The sequence below is a fragment of the Falco naumanni genome, chromosome 1, assembly GCF_017639655.2.
Source record: "Falco naumanni isolate bFalNau1 chromosome 1, bFalNau1.pat, whole genome shotgun sequence".
In the NCBI taxonomy this organism is placed as follows: Eukaryota; Metazoa; Chordata; class Aves; order Falconiformes; family Falconidae; genus Falco; species Falco naumanni.
This window is the reverse complement of record NC_054054.1, coordinates 4,719,804-4,728,731: the sequence shown is the minus strand read 5'-3', so window position 1 is coordinate 4,728,731 and position 8,928 is coordinate 4,719,804. Positions and strand designations below refer to the sequence as shown.

At 61.2% G+C, this 8,928-nt stretch overlaps 1 protein-coding gene across 1 annotated transcript; it reads right to left on the bottom strand.

Moving 5' to 3' along the window:
* Nucleotides 1–3,105: 3,105 nt before the first annotated feature.
* On the bottom strand, nt 3,106–4,624 carry HELT (helt bHLH transcription factor). The gene is given in 5 exon segments (XM_040582387.1): nt 3,106–3,459; nt 3,461–3,783; nt 3,900–3,996; nt 4,139–4,243; nt 4,598–4,624. Coding segments are annotated over 5 exon segments (729 nt in total). The 3' UTR covers nt 3,106–3,282.
* Nucleotides 4,625–8,928: the final 4,304 nt, after the last annotated feature.

The window sequence follows — 8,928 nt, the reverse complement described above, 5'->3', positions numbered from 1 at the left end:
GACACTGTCCTAAAACAGCCTTTACACAATCTGTGGGCAAGTTTGCTAGAAATAAACATGGTGATATGAGAGGGGATGGACTCATGCAAGGCAGGAGGCAAATCTGTGAGATAAGGTGCGGCATCTCAGCAAATATGAAACTGTTGGCTGGAGGGTTTCCTTCCAAAAGACTGCCTTTGTGAAGGGGTTGCTGGACAAGCGTGCAGCTGCTTCAGCGGTGATACGCAGGCTGTTCCCAAGAGCCACTGGCAAGCAGAAAGTCTCCTGTTATGCTTGAGTCACTTTATGAAGGTAGAACACCCATCTGGGCTTCTAGGCACTATTTAACTCTCTAAGCACATGTTAGCAGGGCAAGATGCTGAGCTGGGCAGGGTGGTCATTAACCCTGGCACCTGAGACCCTCTGCTCTCCTCAGCACTTGTGGTATGACCTTGGTCAAATCGTGCAGGCTACCCTGGGCTACCTTTGACCCTGAGGAACAGCAGCAACATCCCACAGAACAGAGGGACAGGAAGACTTACAGGATCTTTGGTACCATTGGAAAGGGATCGTAGCCATACCACTAAGAAGCCAGCTATCATGCGTATTGCTATTGGAACACATCTGTGATTAACAGGCTTCAGCAGAGGAGCCTCTCCTGCCCCCAGCTGCTTCTTCCCAGCACATGGCTCAGCCCCAACAGACGTGGTGACTGTGGTCCGATGTTGTGAGCAAGGTCACTGATGCAAAGTAAAATAAAGATACTCTTTTCTCATCAGCGAGTGACCTGATTGATAAGTTGCCCCCCAAATCACTGTGTTGACATGTACTCGGGGACTGTGCTCTGTGGCATGGGCTCTGTCTGCAAAGCTGGAAACTCCACAGCGTGGCACTGCTACCAAAGCCCCCAGGTGCTGGTGCAAAACCAGGAGAAGGAAAAAAAAAAAAAAAAAAAAAAAAAAAAGAGTTCTGAACAGTCCCCTGAACAGCAAGTCATTCATCATTAAGATTTTTAGCCAAGCAGGTGTGTAACAGAGAAGCTAGTATTTTGGGGGCTTTGGGAGTTAAAGTAGTTTATTTTCAGGAACAAAACCCCTGTGTTTGTTCCTGTGCTAGCTGCTGCCAGACAGCAGTAAATGGCACTACCATGTAGCAAGATGTACACAGACAGCCCAGATAGGCACCCCATCTGGAACCAGATACGGCTTTTAACTGGCCCAGCACAGGTGACATCCATCTCCTACCTGCTCCCACCAGACCTGGCAGGTGATGCTCATGGCAGAACTCAAGTAAGCCCAGGAGAAAAACAGCTAAAAATCTCTGTCCTTCAGGCACAGAAATGTAAAATAAAATAAACACAAATGAGTTGGACCACTGTCAAAACACAGGGGATCCCTGTCCCCAGGGAGCTCTGCAACCCTGTGCCTGTGAGGATGTGCCACGCTCTGCACCCAGGTAGGGGGAAGGAAGCCTGCGGAGCGCCATGGGAGCTGTGCAGTAATGCCAGGTTTTAGCAGATGCCAAAATAATTTGGGGGGTGAAGGCTGGGGTCTGCAGGGCTGGGGGGCAAGCTCAGAGCCCTGCACGGGCGGAGGGGGGAGACTTTTATCCTAAAGTCATTGTAAAGCCACAGAGGGGTTTATCCTCCACAGCTAAATGAAAATGAAAAGGGGAAAGAAAAAAATCCAGAATAACAACAACATTGGCAATACAAAGACTGTCATGGACCAGTGCGAGTTTGCAAAATTATATGTAAATGACCCCAGTTTTGACCGTGGTGGCCCTCTGCTAATCCCAGAGAGAAAATCTACTTAGCAAAGGAAAGTTTTGTTTAATTTGGTTAACAGGGACCGAAATGCTGAATATATTAATAACTTATATTTCCAGGAAAATGCTATATGATTAGTGCTTCAGCGCCCAAAGGGGTTCACAAGAGCTTAACGCTCACAGAGCAACAAAAATCGTGTCGCGTTTTCTCCATATTCTGCACCCGGTGGGGGTGAAAACGGTTGTAGGAGATGGGCTTTCATAATAGGCACCGGGGGCCACTCTGCTGCTGGTGAATGCGTTTGGCTGATCCCTTATTGCGCTGTGCACGCTGAGCAAGGGAAGGATTCCCGATGGATTTACCATCCTGAAGGTGTCCCGAGGAAATGAGGGGTTCTCTCCCTTCTCCGACTGACTCATCGCGTTATCCCGCCGGGTGACCTTTTCCCAGCTAATCTGAAATAGCAGCTTTTCCTGTATTTACAGGTTAAATGGAAGATACACATTCTACTTTTTACTCATTGTAATGAAGATCTTTTTGTCCGTCTCCAGATAAAGCACGGGGCTGGTTTACAAATTGTGGGTCAGCCCATTCCGTGACCTGGGCAAACAACCCGGGTCAAATCTCCTCAAAGCCTCCCCACCCAACTGGAATAAGTTAATTTACCCTTGGGCGGCTCCAGACCCGCTGGGCACACCCGGGACGCCGGATGGGGGGGGGTGGGGTGGGGTGTTGGGGTCCCCCTGCCCGAGGCTGCGGGGGTACACGGGGGCGCGTGGTTCCGGTGGGACCGAGACGGCCCCGTTAGGCACGGCGGGAGGGAGGCCGGCCACGGCAGCCGGTCCTGAGGGACCCGCTCTCAGGAGCTTGGATTTGCTTGGATTTGCGTTATTCCCGGCGCTCCGCACCTCCGCGGCGGCCGCCTCCCCTCTCCGCCCCGTCCTGCGCCTTCCTCCTCCTCCTTCTCCTCCTCCGAGCAAGCTGCACCGCGGGGAAATTCGCCGGCAAAACACGGGAGAGGTGCCAGTGCCTTTCGGACGCGGCCCCCCAGGAGCGTGGGAGGCATCCCCGGGCCCTCGCCCCTCCGACGGCTCTCCCCGGGGCCCGGCGGCACCGACCACCCCACCCCCCGCCCCCGCCGCGCCGGCTAACGGGCGGTGCGTGCAGCAGCCTCCCCGGGCCTCGCCGACCACGTTTCGCTCGGGGGTGGGGGGTGTGTCTCCCCACCCGGGTGGGTGGGTTGGGGACCCCCCCACGCCGCCCGAGGCAGCTCGCTCCCGGAAACAAGAAGGGGCGGCGGGTATAAACATTTATTCCAAGGGATCGCTCGTACAGGCGCCGCACCCGGAGGCGGGAGGAGGAGCGGGCGGGGGCGGCCCCAGGCCCCCGAGGGGGCGGGCGGGGACAGAGCCGGGCTCCGGGGCGAGCGCTCCGCGACCCCCGCGCATCTCCCTGCCCTCCCCCCGGCAACCTCCCCGGGCGTAACTGGTAGTGTCCGCGGTCATAAATAGGATCTTTCCGGCGGGGGCGAGTCTCTATAGCATGGACGGGTGCTGGCCCGGGGGCAGCCCGAAGGCGTTGGGGTGGGAATGGCCGAGCAGGTTGAGGTAGTGGCGGTCCAGCCCCTGCACGGAGGAGAGGAAGGTGCTGCGCTGCTGGCCGGGGCTGGCGAGGGGCACGGCGGCGTTCGGGAGGTGGTAGGGCAGGGGGGGGGCTGCGGCCGGCGCCGTGCCAGGGAAAGGGCCCCCCCGAGGGCGGCTGGAGCACGGCGGCGTCGCCGGGGCTGTGGCCGTGCCCGGGGCACTCGGGCCCGGGGTGCAGCTGGTAGGAAAAGTCCGGCTCCGGGAGGGAGCCCAGGGAGGTGAAGAGCGGCTCCGTGACGAAGCGCGCTTTGGACTGGAGGAAGGCCAGGATGCGGGCGTACTTGGTGTCTTTGGTCTCCATCCTCTCCACCGTCGTCAGGTAGTGGACCAGGTTCTTCATGCACTCGTGGTAGCCGTAGTGGAAGTAGTTGGCGAACTCGGAGAGCAGCTCTGCTGGAAAGGAAGGGGCGGTGGAGCTGAGCCCCTCGGGGGCCAGGCTGGGGCCGGGGCCGCCCCCACGCCGCGGGTGTCCCAGCGGGGGGCCGTGGGGCCCGCGCCCGCCCACCTACCCTTCTCCCGGCCGCGGGGGAAGTCCGCCGAGTGTAGGGCCCGCAGGTACTGCACCGTCATCTCCAGGATCTCCGCTTTCTCCAGTTTCCCCGAGCTCTGCAACGGGCGGGGGACACGGGCGTCACCTCTCCCCTGCGCTCCACCGGGCCGCCCCCCGAAGTGTGTGTGGGGGCGTCGCTCCGCATCGGGGTGAAGGGAGCAGAGGCTGCCCCCCACCCCACCCCCACCCCGCGCCTACCTGCTTGGCCAAAGCCATGGGCACCGTCTTCCCCAGCTCGGTGAGGCAGCGGTTGATGCGGTCCCTCCTCCGCTTCTCAATCACTTTGTGAGACACTGGCGTCCTCTGCAAAACAGACGGGGCGCGTTAGCGGGGGGAAAGCAGCCGGGTCCGGCCTCCCCAGGGCAGCTGCTCCTCGGCCCCGACCCCTCCAGGGCAGCCGGGCGCGACCCCGCGCCAGGCGCGACGCGGCCCCGGGGAGGGATGCTCCGGCGGCGGGTCCCCTCCGCGCCACCCCGGGGGCTCCCCGTCTGCGCGGGCGGCCCCGGTAGGGCAGGCTTGTTTTGGAGGGAGGGTGTGTGGTTGGTTGTTGGTTTTTTGGGGGGGAGGAGGGGGCTTTTCGAAGGGAAAGGCGGTGAGAAAGCCGGGTCCGCCGTGAGGCTCCGAAGAGCCGTGCGCGCAAGGCAGGCGGCGACTCACCCTCCGCTCCTTGAGCTTGGAGGCCATGGTGGGCACTGCATCCCCGCTCTCTCTGGGCCCCTTATAAAGCCATCACTTCTTGGGGGGGACCCCGGGGGGCCTCCACGGGCCCGCTGATCCCATAGGATTAGGGGCGAGCGGCGCCGGGGGAATGTATGCATTAAAGATCAGGGTGGAAGGCGGCGAGAGAGGGATGAGGGGGTTGGTGGGTGGGTTGTGGGTTTTTTTTCTCCTTCTCTTCTTCTTCTTCCCCCCCCACCACCACCCCCCCTCGCAGCCGGGGGCGGCCCAGCTGTGTCGCCCCACGTGGACCTCGGGGACACACGTGACGGTCCCCACAATAGCGGCGGGGATGGGGCCGGTGGATGCGGCGAGCGGGGCGCAGGGCGCGGTACCGCGCCCTGCGCCCCGCTCGCCGCATCCACCGGCCCCATCCCCGCCGCCTGCCTGCAAATCCCCGGCACCCCCCACCCCTCCCCTTAGCCCCGGCGCTGACTGCATTTTAAAGCCTGTCCAGAGTCATTAAAGTAATTAAGTAAGCCCTTAATAGGCTGTTCCGCCCAGTTCAAGGGAGAACCCTTGGAGACGGAGTGGCCCCGTTTGTTCTCAGGCTTTTCTCACACGACTTGGTGACACGTCCATCTTTATAAGAGATGGCAGCGAGGCTTTTTTTGTTTACACCGCTTTATGCGCCGGGGACACCCCGGCAGGTGTGGGACCGGGGGGCTGGCACACGATATTCTTCCCCCCCCTCTTTTTTTTTTTTTTTTTTTTTTTTTTTTTTCCCCCGGCCCGGGGAGGCTCTCGCCAGCCTTTGGCACACGACGCTCCTTTTTTGTGTGATGTGCGCGTCTGTGCGTTGTTGTTTTACCCCCCCTGCTCCCCCCCTCTCCTTTGGAGAGGCTCAATTTGTAGCCTATTATCCTATAGGAAAATGTCCCATTGAAAAGTATGAATAGTTTCATTGGGCCTAAATTTTAATAATGCGGGTCAAAGAAAAGAGGGGCAAATAAAGAGGGGATCGCAGCTGGTCCGAGAGTGCATTATTCGGTGTCACCTGCGAGCGGGATCGCCGACAGACCCCCTATTCATTTGCCTAATTTTGGTCAATTTAACAAACTTCAGGAGAAATTATTGTGGCATTGTTAAGGAGGGTAAAGCTTTCTGATCGAATTAACAGCATGTTTTGATCCGGTAAATGTCATTAAAAAGAAAGAAACAATCGCGTTTAAAGGGGGGCTCCGAGTTAAACGCGCCAAGTGGAGACGCCGGAGCGCAAAGCTCACAAAGGGAGCAAGTAACTGCCACAGGGGAACTTTTGTACGCTCACATTGCTGAGGTTTTTTACACAAAAAGGCATTATTTCATACTTGAATACGTTTAATCCAACAATTGTCTATTTTCTGCAAACATATTTTCACAGCATTGTTAGCTTTCCTCTCCGCGGCCCTCCGCCCGGGCAGCCGCGCTCCTCGCCTGGCGAGCGCACCGAGCCCCCGGCCCGCCCCGCACCGCTCCGCACCGCCCCGCACCGCCCCCGCCGGGGCCGCCCCGCCGCGCCGGGGGGGCCGCCCGCCGCCGCCGCCCACCCACCCCCCCCGACGGCGCGGCGGCGGGCAAGGGCCCCCCCGGGCTCTCTCCACGGTCGGCGGTGCGCCTCCGGGGCCGGCCCCGGGCCGGGGGTCCGCCCGGCCGCCTCCCCCCGCCCGGCCCCGGCGCTGCCGCGGGGTTCCACCGCCCCCCGGGGGGAGGGAAAACCCGAGGGCGGCCGGCGGGGCGGTGGGACCGCCCGGCGCCTGGTGCTGCGCGGCCGAGCCGCGGGCCGTGCCGTGGAAACGGCGTTTGTTCCGGCCGCGTCGGCCCGGGGAGGTGCTCGCTCGGGAGCCCCCGCGGCTGCTCCCGTGCCCCGCGGCTTGCCCCCCGCCTACCGGTGTGGGTCACACGGCGACAGCCACCCCCGCCCCGTCTCCCCCCGGGGTGCTGGGCGGGCGGCACCGCCGCTCTCGCCCGTTCGCCTCCCCGGAGAAGCGGCCGGGGGCAAGGCGCGGCGCCGGGTCTCGCCCCGCCGGCCCGCAGCCGCCCCGCACTCTCCCCGGGCCGGCCGGGGGCGCGGAGCGGCTCTGCGGGAGGAGGCGACGGCGGCGGCGGCCCCGGGGCGCGTCTCCCCCGGCCGGTGGGGCGGGCCGGGCCGGCTGCCCGCCCGGGCGCCCCTGCGTGCGGTGCTGCCGGCCGCATTATTCTTCCAGGACCCTTGTAGGTTTCGGTATATTCATTCTCGTACAATGGGATTAAACACTAACCGTTATCATCCAAATTAACTAAACTCTGAATAGCAAATGCGGGGGCTTTTATTTTTTTTCCTCCTCTTTTGCTCCACTGGCGGAGATGGAGTTGATCCTCTTACAGCCTGTGTTAACCGCCAGCTGCAGGCACCTGCGAGGCAACGTTTTACACGAGGGAAGTTGTTTATTTTCTCGCTGGCTGCTCCCGCGTTGCGGCCCCCGCGGTCCGGGCAGCCCGGCCGGGGCGAGCCGGGGCGGCGACGGGGGGACGCGGGGCGGCGGCGGGGCCGGGCGGCAGCGGGGACCTCGCCTGTGCCGCCGCCTCGTCCCTCGAGGGCTGGAGCCCGGGGGGCATCCGCCGGCACGGCCGCGGCCGCACTTGCACCCCCGTAGGGAAGCCAGGCGGAGGCTTCTTATATATATATATATATATATAGGTGTTGTTCCCCGTGAGCGCCTGCTGGCTCCCCCGCGGGAACCGAGTCCCCGGCTCTGTGGCAACCCAAGGCGGACACCCGCGTCGCCAGCTCCCACCGCCGGTGTCAATTACGGGGGTGTAAATCCCCCGGCCCGGTACGCGCGGAGCGGGGACGAGCGCCCCGTCGCCCCCGCCGCCCCTCACCCCGCGGCCGGCCTGGGGGTCCCCGCCCGGTGGGGCTGCGCCCCGGGGAAGCGCCCGGGCCCGGCGCCCCGGTGCTGCGGGACGGAGCGGGCGGCGGCGGGACGAGAGCGGTGGCAGCGGGACGGGGGGGTGCCTGCGGGACGGGAGCGGTGGCGGCGGGACGGGGGGGGGGGTGCCTGCGGGACGGGAGCGGTGGCGGCGGGCGGGCGGGCAGTTCGTGGGCAGTTCGTCGCATCCCGGTGCCGTTTGGCTCTTGTCCTGTGGGTACCGGCGCTGCCGCCCTCTGCCTGCCGAGGGGCAGGGGTCCTTTGGGAGGTCTCAGACTGCACTGAAGTGGCATCTGGTTTTGCCTTTTTACCAAATCCCATCGTCTCCCCGCCTTTTCTTCCCTCCTCTTTTCATTTTTGGCTCCTATGTAACCTTGGGGTTACATGCAGTCACCTCACCCAGAAGGTGAAGGGGTGGCTATCAGGCTTGCGAATCGCTGTGCACGCAAGAAGCCGAGTGCAGAGCGTTGGGCAGAAGTGGGGTCCCTGCCGCTGGTGGATGGAGCGCAGGGAGCCAAGTGTCGCGGCGTGGCTGGGGCTGCATTTGGCCCTCTGCCCGCTGGCCTGGGTGGGCGCTCCGAAGGCTGGCGCTGAAGGGCCTGGTGCGGGATGCGGGAGGGCGGTGGTGCTCCTGGCCCATCTCATGGCGGGTAGGAAGTGGGAGAATGCAAAAGGTGCAACAGGTCCTACTTGGAGGAGGAGGTGGCTTTATTGCTTGGCAGTCCTTGATGGGCCGAGAAGCTGTGATCTGAACCATGAGACAAAGCATTTCATTTAGTAGTTTAAACCTCAGCCGTACCTGTGATGCTTCCTGATGCTGTACCAGCCTTTGCCGTTGAGTTTGTTTACTCTTGCCCTCTCCATGAGGTTAGCCTGGGCAAGCAAGTCTGGAATAGGAGTTTCCTGTCTTTTCATAGCTCCTGATGCTCATGGCCTCCAGGTCTGGGGCTGCTTGGTCTTCACCCTGTTCCCCAGCTGCAGGGGTACCTCTTACCTTGATGCTACTGTTGATTCCAGCTATCATCTGCCTCTGTGACTTCCTCTTCTGTCCCAGTGGAAGGACCACACTCTTACTGGAGCAGTCCTGTTTGGCAGTCTGTCTGACAGCACTGAGCAATCCCACAGGGTGTCCCCTGTAACAAAAAAGTTAGGAAAGAGAACTGTGACATGGCACCTACAGAAACCAGGGCTTCAAGAGGAACAGAGTATGGATTATTTCAGAGTCATTCACTCTCATATGTTGCTGTAATTTGTAGTATCTCCCTTGTTGACCTTTTGTTACACATAACATTTTTGGCTTATATGTAGTATAGCTAATGTATACGGAATTATATAGGAAAATATGCTTCACTGATTAAAGCCAGATGTAGTTATAACTGT